Raw genomic sequence first — 17868 nt, forward strand, 5'->3', positions numbered from 1 at the left:
GGGCTCCCCGGGCAGCGGCTTCTGCGCATGCTCGGGAGAGCGGGCAGGGTTCCCACTCCGGGAGCGGAGACGGAGAACAGGTTATGTGGGAGCCGGCGGGGGCATTTGCCGGCGACACCCGAGCGGGGGCCGGAAGTGGGGCCACAGCGCACCGCAGGAGCTCCGGGCTAGACCGTGGCGACGGCAGCGGCCCCTGGGCTGGAGGAGGATGATGAGGAGCGACGGAAGCGACGCGGGGGTACGCTGCTGCGCGGCGCCCGGTTTCGTGCCCGCGGCCGACTGCGCAGCCTGTCCGCGAGTCTGAGTAAGTGCGGCTTGGGGACCCCGAGCCCGCGGGGCCCGAGCGCCGGTCCGCGCCTTCTAGGAGGGTCGTGGGGAGCCGCCGGCTCCTCAAGGCAGGCGCGAAACCCTCCCGGGAGGCCGTGGGGGGAGCCCCGAGGCCAGTGCGGCTTCCCGGGGGGGTCGTGAGGGGGCCGAGCGCCGGGGGCTGTGGAGGACCAGCCCGGGGCACCGTGCCGGCCCGCGCTGCAGCCCTGCCGGCCGCCCCTATTCCGTTCACCCCTCACCAGGGGCAGCAAACTGAAGCCACATACCTGTTTTGGAAACTAAGGTGCGCGCATTGCCAGAGGCTCGCCGGGTGTCGTTTTGTAATTGGAACCGAAAACGTATCTTAGTGTTCTGTGTCAATTGCATTTCCAGTAATGTGTACAAACCTGCGATCTTTAAAATCCAACCCTCCTCTCCCCCACAGACATGAAAAGTAAAATAGAATAATTCCAGCTACTAGGTTGGAGAAAGGGAGAGTCCCCATCTAATCACGCCAGTAACCTGTGAATATCAGGGCAGGAAGTTCTGGGGTATTCAGGAAACATCAAAAAAGCACCCTATACAATCGAAGTCAATTTTGCTGTAGATTTTAGTCAACATTTCAGTAAAATGAATTACTAGTGTTACTGCCCAAGGTATCAAAACCAAAAAAAGTCCGTCCCCATTTAACAACTCTTATTTATGTTTACTATGTGATAGTAACTGGATAGAGAGAGATGAGTATATTGGCTTTGTGTGTTGGTATTGGATTTTCACTGATCTCTTTTGACGGGAGAGGGTTCGTGGATCAATACTTATTGGTATGCATGCTTAGGGAAATCACTCGTCTTTGACTAAAATATCAAATTTTATTTTACTGTGTAAGATTTCGTGATTGCCCATTTAGTGTTAATGCCATGATATCCTACCTAAGACATCAGCTGCTCAATTAAATAGTTGTTAATAGAGGCCGACTATGCATCAGGCACTGCTGCATACTAAAAATGTGGAGTTGGATAGGATGAGGTCTCTGTCATCAAGGAACTCACAGCCTGTGTAAGCAGGTTAATTACGCTGTAATAGTAACTTCTGCCACGTAAGTTTGCACAAACTAAAGAATATGGAATGGATGGCAGGAGGGAGTAGGGGTCCAAGGAAAGCTTTTTGGAGGATCTACTACCTGAGTTTGGTTTTAACAGAAAAAGAGTGCATTGCTCTGATTACTTCCTGTGTTCGGATACGGTAGCCTCTAGGAAATCCATTATTTAATCCAGGACTAATAGGACTTCTAGTTGTCCTTACTTTCACATACTCTGCTATAGTAGATAATTAATTTAAATTTTGTCTCATAGAAGTAGCTGCACTTAACACACTGTTACATTTTATCTCAACAGTATTTCAATTTAATCTTTCATCCTCCTTTTACATGTGAGGAAATACATATTTAGAGAGGCTAAGTGAGTTGGCAAAAGCTACCTATCTATTAACAGACCATGACCCAAAACACTGTCTCCTTTCCATTGCACCACACTGCCTCCGATTGAGAGTTAACTTGGAATGATGAAAGCAAGCCAGGTACCTACAGGTAGCTCTTGGCACACTGCTCTCTTCTTGGACACATCAAAGGCCTCTTGACATGTGAATAAGAGGGTTTACTAACCAAATTGCCCTGGGCTAACAATATAACTTAGTGATAGGTGCAGGAAGCTGTTGGACTAACATTTTCCCATGATCTGTCCTCATAATTTATCTCAGGGGAATCTATTTCTGTTTCTCTGTTTAATGTATTACTCAGATTTTGAAATCTTTCTAATCCTTGTTTAGTTGCGTCAGGAAAGTCTTAAGACCTTTAAATAGCCTTTTTTGTGTGTGTGTAGACTTAAAAAACGCTCCAGTTCTTCTAATGAAGATAGTTTTCCTCAAATGACAGATTTTGTAATCCATTATTACATTTTATGTTTCTGTTTCACACGGTGTTAACTCCTACAACAGTGCATTCTGCTGAAATTCCTTGCAAAGATGTAGTATTTCCAGTACATGGACTACAGGCATTGATGAGCTAGCCTGAGAATCTCGATACTTCTAGTAAGGCTTCTAGTTGTACTTACTTTCACATACTTAATGTTGCATAACACTGGTTTTATACAAAACAAATATTCTGAGTTTCATCCATCTAGTTTATAGGTAAAGTTTTAGAACATTGCCCATTTATAAATTGGAAACTTTGTGAATTTCATTATCAGTCTAACATCACTACAGTTTTAGGCTTGTGGATTTTTTTTTAAACATTTCAGATATTTATAATCTCAGAACAAATTGTGGTTGGCTTCCATAGTAACAATAATCTCTCATTTTACTTCTGCCAGAGTTGACTCTATTTGCCAAGCTTTTCAAGCACGAAAAAGCTACTAAGTATAATTTTTGAGCTATGTGGTATAATTTTTTGAGCTATTTGAGTTATTTGCTCATGCAGATTTAAATCCTAGTTAAAAATGCTGTCTGAACTATCCAGATATTATCCAGCATCTCCATAGGCAGTTACTGTTCATTTGTCCCGTAGGACTATCAATACACACTTTTTCATTATTGATGGCATGTGGGTAACCATTAGGGAAATGGATAATTCATTCTGTGGTGTCTCCAACACCTTGATAGCAGCTATTTGTGTTTCCATTTTAGCTGTGCAGCTGGCATGGTTTCTTAACTTCCCAATGCTTAACAGAAGAGGAGAGAGATTGATGTAACAATACTGAATCTGATTTCCACATTACTTCACATGTGATTGGAAGCTGTGATTCACACAGAGTCATTAATGAGCACCATGGGGTGTGGGGTCCTCATTCTCTGCTGGCATGTGGATGTTGGCATTGACACATGAACTCGCTTTCCACTTTTTACAGTCTTCACTTGAACCTGCACATTGTTCTTTCCACTTGTAGGCGTCTTTTTTTTTGTTTGTTTGTTTAAATGTATGAACTGTTTTTATTTTTAAACAAGCTGTTCCCAAAATTATCAATTTAGGATGGACTTAAAGACCTTTAAAGAAATAATAGTACATTTATGACTTAGGACTTTTTAATTGTATTTGAAATTGTTTAGCCTTTTGCCAAATTGTTTTTGGGAAATTCGTTGTAATTCACCTATGGGTAATGCACTTTTTTGTATTTTTAAAAGACCATTTGCTAGTGGCAGAATCCGTAACTCGATATACAATATGCAGTACAATGTACACTTTTTTTTTTTTGAGACGGAGTCTCACTGCGTCACCCAGGTTAGAGTGTAGTGGCACGATCTCAGCTTGCTGCAACCCTGACTCCTGGGTTCAAGTGATTCTCGTGCCTCAGTCTCCCTAGTAGCTGGGATTACAGGCACATGCCACCATGCCCGGCTAATTTTTTGTAATTTTTAGTAAAGACAGTGTTTTACCATGTTGCCCATACTAGTCTCAAACTGCTGGGCTTAGTCAGTCCGCCTGCCTTGGCTTCCTAAAGCGCTAGGATTACACGCATGAGCCACACGCCTGGCCCAATGTACACTTTTTAATTAAAAGTAATTAAAATAACTAGACTTTAATTTGTAGAGCAGTTCTGACCTTCATTAAAATATAATTTTTATTGTAAAATGTTATCTATGATATAGTAGATTTTGTCTAGTTTACTCTCCTACTAACCTTACGGCAATAATTAAAATGTATTACTATTGAGTTTCAGTTCTTGATATATTTAAGTTTTTATTTACTTTTAATTTTTGGAGAAAATATTACTGGGTAAAAACCTTAAATATATTTACGTATGTTATAATGCAGAAAGGATTTAGATAAATGTAATATATCTTTCTTAATTTGAAGAGGGCAAGTCTTGGGGCATAAGGCAATAAAGTTATATGGTTAAATAGTGTGGAACAGTAGTTCTCAAGCTTTTTGGTCCCAGACCCCTTTACATTTTAGAAATGTAAAGATCCCAAAGATTTTTTTTTTGTATGTATGTGGATTATATAGATATTTATTGTGTTAGAAACTAAACCTGGAAGTTTATGAAGTATATACATTAAAACTGGAAGTTTTAATTCATTTAAAAATAGCAGTAGTAAGTTCATTACATACTCACATAAATAAAATTTTATATAAAACAATTTTAATTACAAAAAATAGAGGCATGGGACTATATTTTTGTAATTTAATGTCTGCCTCATAGAAGGCAGGCGGATTATTGGGCTCTTTAAGTGAAACATGAAGGAAGTGAGGCTCACACAAATTTGTTGTTGTAAAGGGAAGAGTATTGTAATAGAGAACTGTGGATACTCCTTGGTGCGACTGACTCCATCACTCAACAGGAGGCACTTCCTTAGAGGTCAGTTACATCATGCCATCTGAAACCTACATCAGAGAAATTTTTGTCTCTTGTTACATCAAAATTTATTGACTTGTAGTGAATTTTTTACTCATGTTTGCTTGATTTTGTGACACCATTCATTGGTCATTTGGAATATATTGGTTTATTCAGTTATGCAGATTCTTCCAAATGGTGACACATTTAATATTAATAGATTATCACAGTGCCATCAAAAAGGTCTCAAGTGTCGACTAGCTATTGGCAACCTCATTCATTTTCTAGTAAATATCTGCCAGACCTCTAAGTCTGAACAACCATAGTTTGTCAGTTGTCTTTTTAAATAAAAATGTTGTCACCTGAACAAAGCAGCTAGTTCAACTCACAATATAAATGTATTTCAATACATAGCACAAAATGCTTTATGTGCACTTCCAATTTTGTCACCCATTTATCACACAATGTGTTAAAAAGATGTGTACTTGTTAGTTGAGATAAAATAATTTTTACTACTTCTTTGACATTCTTAAGTGAACTGGATTATTCCCTTATTTACTGTGAGCTCATGGTGGTAAAGAATACAGTGACTCGAACATGTGAGGCCACTACCTTGGTTCTTGTAAAGGCACCAGCAATTTTCCCCATCATTGCTTATGCACCAGTAGTGCACATGTCAAACAGTGAGAAAGGTAAATGACATTTTAGTATTATTATGAGCATAATATTGATCTTGTGGACCCCATTAGGGGGTCTTGGGGACCCTCAGGTTTCTGACCACGTTTTGAGAACCACTGGCATAGAAAGATCTCAGATTTAATAGAACCCTCAAAGTTCATCCAGTTTAACAGCTCTAAATTCCTCTATGCTATTCTTGCCAAGTATTTATTTAGATTATGCTGAATACTTGCAGTTTCTGTGAATAATTGTGCTAAATGAATAAAAATAAGTGTCACAGACAGCTGTTTGATGGAAAGTAATAGAGATTCTTAATCCTGGAGTTATGCTTTGTCCTGCTTTTAAAACATTGCATAAGTTTCACTTGGTTTCTCTAAGTAATCAACCTTGATGAAATCCAGAGACTACTAAAATTATGTTGCGAAGGAAAGATATAGCTAAGGTTTTGATTTTCCTTTGCCGTTTTTAAGGACAATTGTCATCTTTCTTTGATTTTTCTTTGTCTGCTCTATAATTAAATGAACTTATGTTAGATATATGTAGTTATCTGTATCCATATCTGTCTCCTGAGTAGCTCAAGAGTCGCTTGAACATTACTGAGTAGATCACAAGCTACTTGAGAGCCAGGGCTGTATAGCATACTAGGATGCACTGGAATCTGATGACCATCTCTTCCGGAAGAGGCTGGGAAATCAACTATAGGCCTGCTTCAGTGCTGCATGCTGGATTTCATAGCTTCCCTGGGAGCCTGCAGTGATATTCTGAGGACTCATTCCATTCATGGTGGGCATGACTTCAATATTGATCTCTTTTTTTAAAGCATCACTTTATAAAATAGTTATTTAAATTAAATAATTTTCCTTAAAAATGGAACCGTTTGTGATCCTCCAGGTACCTGTATGAACACAGGAGATGATTAGTAGACATCAGATAAGCATGGCCATCACTCATGCCATTAGCTGACTTACCATTCAGCTAACACTGTTAGCCAGCAAGGTGGTGTGAGAGCTTTACATTTCTAGACTGCTCTTATTTTTAGTCTCAAATTGTTTATTATATACCCATAATGGACTTAAATTTAGAGACAGTAAGTAGGGAGCACTAGAGGTGACTACAGCAAGCCAGTTAGGACCGTAAATCCTCAAGATGAGCACCATATCTTAAACTGCCTCAGATGATCAAACTACTTATGTAGTATACCAGGATGTCACTAATACGACAAAACCATTCTTTTAAAAGGAAAACAATCATACCTAATTTATACCGTACATGATAATAAAGATTAGTCATGCTTTTAGTAGATTAGTTTTTGAGACACACTCACTAATATCAATGTGACTCTTCAAACCACTTCATTTAGAAAGCACAAAAGTTATTTCTAAGGTTGTTGTTTTTTTTCCATTCAAATACAAGACTGGTACAGGTTATAATAAACTGTAACACTTAAATCTTAGCTACATATCCTGGGTTTTCAAAAAATACCTTTGTTTACACATCATGCTTTTTTGTGTGCATAATTAGCATAAAGCCTGCAAAACATTGGGAAGGGAGCAGGATGCATTTAGTTTTGGATAAGTTTGAAATATCAGTGAAGCATCAGGTACATGAGGAACAGGTAAATTAAGATTGTAGATGAAGAGTAGACTTGTAGATTGGGAATAATTCATACACAGGTGTGATAATTGGAGCCATGAAAAGGAATGAAATCAGTGAGGGAAAGAACATAATAACATAAAAGAGTGGAGAAGACCTTGGAAAATGCCTGCTTTTCGGGGTATAGGGCAGAGAGAAACAGCAATTTGGGTATAGAGGAGAAGCAAACAGCAGATGACACTTTGGGGGTCTGGTGTTGCAGTGTGGATTGAGAAAAATCCACTAGATTTATTTTAAAGGGAAGTTTACATTTTATGAGAGATCGTTATGAGAACTCAGCAAGTTCTCAGATAGTAAATGGTTAAGGAGTTACTGGGGGTGATTAAAACCACAGATTGGTGGGTTTTAGAAATGTTTGACATGTGATACCGGATCTGATAACACAGCAAACAGAAAATTGAGTAATGGGACTGTCATGTATTCATTTAAGATGTAGACACAAGGTTAAAAATACATACAGTAATGATGTAAAAGAAGACTGGAAGATGAGAAGTTATTGATTATCTACATTTCTGTATTCTACATAGAACAGGTCTGATGGGCTGTCCCACTCAGCAGCCCTTCTAGTTGATATAAGTTTGAGTGTATTAAATGCATCCTTTTTCCTGATTTTTATGATGCGAAGATCTTCTCAGCAAATGGATTTCACATGCAGAAGAACCTGACAAATAATACTTCTCTTCTGAAGACACATTTTATAAGTGTTTTACCACATAGGACATACTTGATTGCCTCACTCATTCTTCTTGACTAGTAGCAGTGGTGTTGGGGTCAACTGGACATTGATGCTCACAAGACCCAGTAGACCATAGTGAACCGTACTGTGCATCAGCCTCTCTGCTTTTTTGAAAACCCAACGTGTCAGTGTTAGGTACATTGTTCCCAGATGATAGCTCAGCTCTAGTGGAAAATGACACAAGGGTGGGAGTGAGCGCCACGCCGGCTTAGCTGCTTCATGCTCCACAGGAAACAGTGTCTTTTTGTAACAGCATATGAGTATAGCATCCAGGACTAAGCAAATGACAAGCCAATTACAAGTCATATTCGATTCAGAAAAGCCCCTGTTTATACTTCCCACTGGGCATGTTTAGCCCTGCTCACTGTCCTCTCAATCCAGATGTAGCTCATCAGTAGGAGCCATTTTTACTACACTGTTGCTTAGAAACACAACTGATATCCCACCTTTATCAGGTTTCCAGGGAAACAGTGCAGGAAGGTTAAGGAGAGGTCATTTTTTATCTGAAGAGGGAGAAAGGTTTTGTTAACCCTTTACTCACACTAATTTATTGACAAAATAAATAGAAAGCATAATGCTGGCTGTAGGATCCATGCAGTCGACTTTAATTATTAGAGGCAGTGTTTGTTTTTATTGACTATCATAATATCTGGGTATGAAGTTGTTTTTACATCTCAGCAGATGGTGCATGGTAATTGTGCTTTGCTGATATTTTTCAGCAAATTTAGTAAATTAAAAATCCTTCCTGATATTGTTCACTTGTCCTGATTCCTTTAAGATCATCTTTGAGATGGAAATACCATACATACTAGGGAACAGAGATTATTAGCAAGCGGGGTTAGGTAAAAATAAGGCAATCTGTGAGTGGAGTTCTTACTCTAAACCACCAATGTAAGAATATCTTAAAGAGAAAACACGCCCATACCCACGCACTCCACCACCCCAGAGCAATTTTTATTAACCTGTTCTTAACAATGACTTCCATTTGATATTACTCAAGATGAATTGACTTCTATTCTGACTTCTGTAGTGCAAGAACTCATTGTAAGATTATGATTGTTTATCACAAAACAGTTAATGTGACTTTTCAGGAATGTTTTGTGGCGAACTATAAGTTTATCCCTTATTATTCCTAGCCAGTAAAAGACCCAAACAAATATGCCCCTTTTTCTGATGTTGTTTTAAACATATATGCCCACTGCTAAGAATACTTTTATTTTTTAAAATAAATTTGATAATTTGTATATGTAATCAGATTATTTTAAAAATGTTTTAGTCATAAGTATATGTAGAGTGCTATACTAGACATTAGAGATACAATAGTGAAAAAAGAGAAATACACTTCCTAGCCTTATAAATTTTAATTCAGTATTGTTTGCTAAAATTAGATGTTAGAGGCTACTAAAACGCAAATAACTTTTCAAAGTTCATAAGTTGAAATTTTATGTAAATTGATACAAATGTAAAAGTAAAATTCACATTTTAAATTATGCTTTATTCATATATTTGGAGCTATTTTATCTGGTTTTATAATAAATTTTTAAGTAAGAACTAATTTGAGCAGAACACATTAAGAAAGTAGTAGAACCAGAAATACTAGTCACAAAAGCAAATAAAGTTAACGTGTCTATAACATTTATGAATGATCTTATTATTAATCTTACTTGATACTAATGACCAGCCTTATAGGTAAGCATTTAAATAACTCTCATTCTACTGAAAAGGCTGTTGAGGCTGGAAATAGGTGATAAGTAGTTATTCAGGGAGGATATGATACTGTAATAAAACTTGGTACCACTGGGTGGCAGTGTTGATTTCTGGGAAATCAGAGAAAAATGGTTTATGTTCAAAAAGGTTCAGTTCATTTGAATAATAATTCAAATGTAAAAGTCTATGTTTAGTGAAATAATAGTAAAAAATCAAATTTGTTAAATCATCCAACTCATTATTTGTATAATCAGTCTATAACTTCTTTATAGCAGTTCGGTTAGTGGGAAAGAAGGAAATGTATTTTTAAAAATTCAGTAAATAAGCATAAGTAGATGAATAGTATATAAGAAAATTTGTAACATATGTCAATTCTTCTGCCTTTTTAAGACAACATGTATAAACCTTTTGAAAACAAAAAATTCTCTTTTAATAGTTTTTCTTTCTTTATATCAGTTACATATTTTAGTAATCTTTTTAAAAATTGTTCTCCAGTGAGTCATTTTACTTTATCTCTGGTTCTCAGAGGATTTCTGTGTATTTGTTTCACACTGAACCCTCAAGTATTTATTGCCTTATCAATACATTTTAGCAATCTATTGACCCCAGGATGTGAAACTTCAATAAAGAGTATATAAAAGATACTGCTGCTCTCATGACACTAGCAATATGATATTTATTTTTAATTAGATATGAAAGATAAATCATTAATCATTTTCTTAAAAATAATACAATATTAGAATCTAATGTGTAAGTAAATTATTTAAGTTTAATGTTAAAACTTAGAGGTAGAGGGGGGATACTTTTATTCTTTCTTTCCCTAGTTGTTTTTTTAAATTTTGTTTTGTTTTGCCCAACGCCTTATCCTAGTTTCTTTAGTTTTTGCTACAGTGTATGAAAAAATTGACAAAGTATATTAGGTTGGTCTTGCTATGTTAGAATTTCTGAACTGCCTCTTCAGTTCAATTTGCCCTGGACATATGTAACCTAACAGTAAATGTACCACTGTTAGGAGAATCATGCTTGTTTGCCTCCCAGCTCATCTACATTGAGAGCCAGATGATGGCCAGTCTACTTATGCCCCTGAGCTTGTTTTCTCATTTAAAAAAAAAAAAATGACACTATCGCATCAACTTTTTTGGGGGTCAAATCACTGAGAACATATAAATGAAGGTAGCTGGCCGTAAATAAGCATTTTTTAAAAATAAATTAATTTGAAGAATATTAGTGTTTCATAAATATGACAGTGGAGGGATATGGTAGAACATATGAGAACAGAAAGGACAAGGGAAATTACAGCAGCTACTTTTGTGGATGGACTATACCTATTACTATATTTAACAATTACATGTGGCCTAGTACCATAGTTTATTATATTATTGATTTTTTAAAAATAATAGATACATGTTGAATTATTAATATTCTCCCTCTCTCTCTCTAGGATACTTACAGAGAGCTACAATGGAAAAGTCCTGGATGCTGTGGAACTTTGTTGAAAGATGGCTAATAGCCTTGGCTTCATGGTCTTGGGCTCTCTGCCGTATTTCTCTTTTACCTTTAATAGTGACTTTTCATCTGTATGGAGGCATTATCTTACTTTTGTTAATATTCATATCAATAGCAGGTATTCTGTATAAATTCCAGGATGTATTGCTTTATTTTCCAGAACAGCCATCCTCTTCACGTCTTTATGTTCCCATGCCCACTGGCATTCCACATGAAAACATTTTCATCAGAACCAAAGATGGAATACGTCTGAATCTTATTTTGATACGATACACTGGAGACAATTCACCCTATTCCCCAACTATAATTTATTTTCATGGGAATGCAGGCAACATAGGTCACAGGTTGCCAAATGCATTACTTATGTTGGTTAACCTCAAAGTCAACCTTTTGCTGGTTGATTATCGAGGATATGGAAAAAGTGAAGGAGAAGCAAGTGAAGAAGGACTCTACTTAGATTCTGAAGCTGTGTTAGACTATGTGATGACTAGACCTGACCTTGATAAAACAAAAATTTTTCTTTTTGGTCGTTCCTTGGGTGGAGCAGTGGCTATTCATTTGGCTTCTGAAAATTCACATAGGATTTCAGCCATTATGGTGGAGAACACATTTTTAAGCATACCACATATGGCCAGCACTTTATTTTCATTCTTTCCAATGCGTTACCTTCCTTTATGGTGCTACAAAAATAAATTTTTGTCCTACAGAAAAATCTCTCAGTGTAGAATGCCTTCTCTTTTCATCTCTGGACTCTCAGATCAATTAATTCCTCCAGTAATGATGAAACAACTTTATGAACTCTCCCCATCTCGGACTAAGAGATTAGCCATTTTTCCAGATGGGACTCACAATGATACATGGCAGTGCCAAGGCTATTTCACTGCACTGGAACAGTTCATCAAAGAAGTCGTAAAGAGCCATTCTCCTGAAGAAATGGCAAAAACTTCATCAAATGTAACAATTATATAATGTTTCCCTTTTTGATTATTGCATTGTATTTTGATTTGTGCAGAATGATAAAGAATGTTCCTTTTAGAAGTGTGTTATGTCTGTACCTGTCTGAAGAGTGACATTAAACTTTGAAAGGACTTCACTGCTCCTTTATAATATTCCAAATAGTTTTTTACATTTGAAAAACTATAATTCTTGGGATTATTTCATACATTTTCATCAAAACTTTCAATGTGGTTATGTATTCATATCTTTAGTTTAATATGTCAGTATATTAGATATTGTTCAAAAGTTTCTTGTTGCTAAAGTGGTGTAATCTGTTACACAGATGAATAGCTAGATGTGGAAAGAGATATGTAAACAAGAAACCTTTGGGTATTATTTCTTAAGTAAATATTGGGACAATCATGGTAAGCAAACTTAGTTCTGTAACTGCATTTTTCACCTTAAAAGTTAAATGAAATGCATGATGGTATTTTATTCCTTGAATTATGCAATGCAACATTTTACATGTAAATAGCACTGGTCATATACTGATGTATATGGTTATCTGGGTTATATCTATTTTTATGTAAACTCTATTTTGTTTTTGGCAAGAAGTGAAATTGAGACCTGTGTGCAGGTCGCCATTGAATTTTGCTCTGGTGAATGCTGAGATCCAGCTTTTTCTTACAAATAAATGGGACCCTGTTTTCCAATATAAATGTACCGTGTTTTTGTTAGGTACAGTCTGGATCATGGCATGTAGAAATAGAAATTTAGAATTTTACTGCAGCTTTGATGTGCATATTTCAACTTTTTAACATTTGTAACTTTGGTGGCAAAGAGAATTTTAGCTTCTATCGATTTTGTAAGTCTTCAGCTGAACCACTCATAGCAGTCATAGTGAAGATTAGCACTAGTTAGAATTAAATGAGGAAGTCTTTTATCTTTACAGGATTGTACATACTACTTTAAAAAAATTCTCACATTTGATTTTAAGTCCCAGTACCTAGTTATATCTATCCTATCAAAGGCAAGATATCATTTATTGAACTTCTTGAAAATAAAAGTTACACAATCCAACAACAACAATAAAAAACAATGTTCTTGGTTTAATGTTCCAGTTGCTGTGAAATAGAACTCCTACAATCAAAAGACAGTTTTAGGAAGTCTTATTTATTTATTTTAAAAGTTTTACATGTAGGAGTGTGGGAATGAAGGAATTCTGGAGCTTTTTGACACAAAACCTATTACCACATTTAGCAGTTAAATAGCTATAGGTGGGAAGTAGGATTTAGATGCATAGAAAAGTAAGAAAATCTTAGAAAAAAGTCCCTTAAAACTTGCAGGATATACCTTAATAAAAATACACACTCTGAGTCATAATTGTGCCAAGTTGTTTCATGCAGTCCTCAAAAATTAGATGTAATTGAGCTTTGTGTAATATTATGTCGGCTTTAACATATAATATTTTGAATATTTGAGCTGTATTTAGTGGCTTTCTGCAAGCAGCTAGAACAGAGAAATAATGGGTCAATAATGTTGACCTCAATTTAAAACTTTCAATGGAGATAGGGCTAGAAATACTTGTGCCAAATAGCATTCTTATTCACTTTATGCCAGTGTTTAGAAAAAATAAATTATAGCAAGTATGATTTCTAAGAATAATGTTTTGCTATAAATTATTAATTGTAAAAAGTCTTGCTTTTTAAAACAAGTTGGTAATGCATATCATGGAAGGCATATTTTGTATGTATAAATTCACCACAATTAAAGGCTACTTTTCTTGTCAGTCCTTGCTATGTAGAATGACTATTCTAAATATAAATGTATTAAAAAGAAAATACAACAAAACGTATATTTAGACACGAGCTTACATAGCATACCTTATATTTGTATCATTCTTTAAAGTTTACAAAAAAATACCTTATGTTTTTATGTAATCAGTCATTACACTATGGAGAAATTTTATCAGCTTTAGTTCTAAATATGCTGATGAGATATAAAAGCTGTTTCGTCATCAGTATTTTGCTTTTATGCTGCTTTTTCTTTTTGATACTCCAGGTTTATAAACTATCTTTTTAAATTTTAAGCCAGGACTTCAAAAATTGTAGAGTACTTGTTTTGCCGTCCCCTACCTTCATTCTTTTCGTAGGGTTAAGGAGCCTTTCTTTCTGCAGCTAAGGGCAGAGGCTGTGCCTAGGGCTGTACCACATCTTTCTTCACTAGCATCTGTATTGGAGACTGTTTCCTTAGATGAGTGAGAGGTGGAAAACAAACTTAGTATCAGGGTCCATGAAGCCCATGGCATCATTTTTGAAAGTATTTCTAGTTTTGTAGCCAAAGCAATTGGTCCTGGTGAAATGAGACTTCTTCAGGAGTCACTCCTTCACTTTGGACCCATAGCTTAGTGAATGGAAGTATATGTACCTATCTTGTGTATTAACTTCTGACTTATTTATGCAAGAGCAGCTATAGGAGTTTACAAAAGAACTCTAAGTTATTAAGTTACTATAAATTTGGGGATCCTAGAGTGATCTTAAATATGGCAAGATACAGCTCATTTAGAATAAAATCTCACATCCGTTATTTTAAAGGGAATGATTGGGGGGAAAAAACTGGTGAAAAAAATATAAAAAAAGGACCCTAAAAAGAATTCTGCAAAATAAGAGAAAAAATAATTTGTGACAGGTAATAGAATACTAGTAGGATAGAAACAACTAGAAAGAAAAGTGTGACACAATTTTTACATTTAGATATAGAAAATAATGAGATTGGTGAAAGGAAATAGTGCAAAACATTTGGACGCAAAGCATTTCTAACAAAAAGTGGCTGTGGCACTTGACATTGCAACTACCCTGTTATTGCAATGTTTTTGACTGTTAAAATTGATATTTTCATAAAAATGGTGTTCTGAATTTTGCTACAGGGCTGCTGAAATTTATGATTACCTGTAGACACTTGATAATTACATAGATTACAGCTTTGGTAATATGTCATTGGAGTAATGATGCTATAATATCTGTTGAGAATTCATACCATCTGATGCTTACATATTTCTTACATTTGTAAGATTCGGCTTGGTGGGAATAGGTTTGGGGGAATTAAAGAGTGAAGGCCGTATTTCATTTTTTGTAAATTATCTTTCAAGCTCAGATAGCTTAAGAGCAGTTTAGATTAAGGAGACCCTTTTCTCCTTGAGGATAGGGATAGGTAAGGTAAACTGTAAAAAGAATGTCACAGAAGTCACTTTTTAATTTAAGTCACGATTGAGATACTGAAATCTTCCACTGATTCTTCTCCTTTCCCTTTTTCCTATTATGTTTGATAATTATGTATATTTTTTAAAACTGTGAGAGGAAAAATTAGTCATAAGTAACCCTTTTGGATTATCCACTTAAATTTATGTATTTTCATATTACTCAGGTAAAGATGGAAATGACAGAGCACAGACATTTATTTTTTAAATTGATAGGGTAGAAAATGAAATGTACTTCTGTTTATTCTTAATACTATATATATATATACACACACACATCGTTTTAGCAAATTGGAAATAATATATTCATTTGTATGGCAAGACAAATGCAGTCATCTTAATATTAGTCTACACATTTTTGCCACATGGCGCAAATATACCTCCATTTATATTTTGTATCTTAAAATGTAGTTTAAACACAGGACTATGTATGAGACACTTTTTTACAAAAAGTGCCGTATATACATATGTAACAGGTGAGTGTGTGTTTACCATAATTTATAATGATTTCTGTCAGTACAGCGTATATGGAAAATTCAAGTTGTTTTTAACATATTCAAGTATGTTCAGTATAAAATAAGTTAATCCCATTTCATAATGTAAATCATTTTTGTTATTTGCCACATTTTATTTGAAGTAATAAAATTTTATAACTCAAATTTGAATGTCACAGTACATTGTGTGCTAACCATGGGAAGCAAACATTTACATTTGTTTTTTACAATAAATTTCTTTTAAAATATACTTTCTATTTTTCTGTACTGACATATGCAATAAATTGGTACATTAAAAATTTGATTAATGTCTTCAGATAGTTTGTATTCAGTCTTTTTTTAAAAATTGTTAATCTAGAATTTTATGGTAGGACATTAAAGTTTTCTCAATGGTTATGTAAAATGCCTTAATTTGTACTAAAATTAATGAATTTTATTCTAGTAATGGTGTGGATAAAAAATAGAAGTTAGATTTATATTTCATTCCCCAGAGAGTATTATCCTCTTACATTTAATTTAGGCTCATATTAAAACTATACATGAACCACTGGTGAATGACTAATCCCTAATGCATTTCTTTAGTTAATTGAATCTAGGAATGAATACATTTTAACTTCATAATTATTATGTTACCTTCAGATTTCATAAAATGCTTTTTAAAAAAATTCTGCTTTTTTTCCCCTCTTATTTGTATTTTAGTTAATGGTTTTTAATGATCAAAAAATGGCCTGATACTAACTCAGCCTTTAGGGGCCTATACCTTGCTTTTCCTAACAAGAAATGTGCATGCTTGAGGATGTCAGAATGAGTTGGATAATAGGACGTGTATGATGAATCTTAAATGGTCCCCTGAAAGGGAAGATGAAGAATTCACGTATTGGAGCCCATCTTTGTATGGGTAGATCTGGTGGGAGTTAGGGTCTCTCATGTACTGCCCTGAAAGATCACCAACTTGAATCCCAGGGTGAAGTCGTTTTTAGATTACTATTTGTTAATTTTGCAAGATAAGTTTTTTCACATTGCCATTTCACTCTCCAACTCTTTCCTTACGTTCCATTACATAACTAAAAAGCATGAACAATTAGATCTGGCTAGAGACTATAGCTCCTGTCTCACTAAGGGGAGAGGAAGGTAAAGAAATTTTTTGAGTATCTTCAGATATAAGGCCCAGGTGTTGAATGTGTTAATTGAATCTTCACAACAAGCCTTAGAGTGATTTGTAGTCCCATTTTATAAGAAATAGACTCAGAGTGGTTCAGTAGCATGCACAAGGTTACCTAGAGTGAACCAAGATGTCAATCCAGGTCTCTAATTCTAAATCGAGGACAGCTATTCATTTGCTAATTTACCCAAACAATTTGAAAATTTTGTTCATGTTGGAATAGATTAGAAATGTTGAAATGGGTTACAAGTTGATCAGTTATTCAGGAATCCAAAAGAATTGACTGTGAATTGAAATAAGTATTATACAGTAACGTACATGTTTTCAAAGTCATTAAATGTGTGTTTCTGTAGGAAAATCTAGATGTTAGTCTCATAAGAGTTACCCTTTCAAAACTTAGAGTCGTCTTTTTATTCCTGATATTTTGAAACACGTCTTGCTGTTTTTCCAATAAGATTTATTTTCCCAACATTTCCACTACTACCATACCAGTCCCTCAAATTATTTCATGGTAGTCAACATTTTTATTGGGCGCTTTTTGTGTTCCAAGTATTATTCTGACTCCTTTTTGTCGTTTATTCTTAATAACTGAATATAAACTGGATCATTGCCCTATACTTGCTAACTTATCAGAAAAACTCTCTATCATTCCCTATCCAGTGGTTTTCAGTGGCTGCATTTCTCAGTAGATCAAAGAGCTTTCATTCTATAGGGTCCTTTACAAACTAAACCTTGTAAAAGGTATCTGTTCTTTCTCTTTCTTGAATCAAACCTACTCCTCTTCTGTTCGTTTATTTATATCTGGTGCTTTAACCTCTAGATCCAATACCTCCCTCCCACCTCTATGTCCCTGAGTCCCTGACCGAATTTATGGTAGCTCTACCAATAGTTGTTTTTTTTTTTTCTTTTTCTGAACACCCATTGCACTCAAAGCATTTTGTATTTTGATACTTGATTATATTCAATTCATTTCTTTATAATGTCTTTTGATCTGACAGGAGTGTCATGTGATTTCTGTCTTACATAGCACCTGGCACAGTGCTGAGCATGTTGTAGTACTAAATACATTTTCTGTATAGAATGTGCACACTGATTATAAAGTTTGTCCA

At 35.4% G+C, this 17868-nt stretch overlaps 1 protein-coding gene across 2 annotated transcripts; it reads left to right on the forward strand.

Annotated features, from left to right (window-relative positions):
- The first annotated feature begins 35 nt into the window (after positions 1-35).
- On the forward strand, positions 36-15901 carry ABHD13 (abhydrolase domain containing 13). Of its 2 annotated transcripts, XM_038007880.2 has the most exons (3): positions 67-304; positions 5884-6092; positions 10847-15901. In XM_038007880.2, exons 2-3 carry the CDS (start codon positions 6029-6031, stop codon positions 11878-11880), a joined length of 1098 nt encoding a protein of 365 aa, XP_037863808.1. In that variant the 5' UTR covers positions 67-304; positions 5884-6028; the 3' UTR covers positions 11881-15901. The 2 variants fall into 2 exon arrangements, with proteins under 2 accessions (XP_007959058.1, XP_037863808.1); XM_007960867.3 differs by lacking the exon at positions 5884-6092 and having other exon boundaries at positions 36-304.
- The last annotated feature ends 1967 nt before the right edge of the window (positions 15902-17868 follow it).

Source organism: Chlorocebus sabaeus, chromosome 3 (assembly GCF_047675955.1).
Source record: "Chlorocebus sabaeus isolate Y175 chromosome 3, mChlSab1.0.hap1, whole genome shotgun sequence".
NCBI classification, from domain to species: Eukaryota; Metazoa; Chordata; class Mammalia; order Primates; family Cercopithecidae; genus Chlorocebus; species Chlorocebus sabaeus.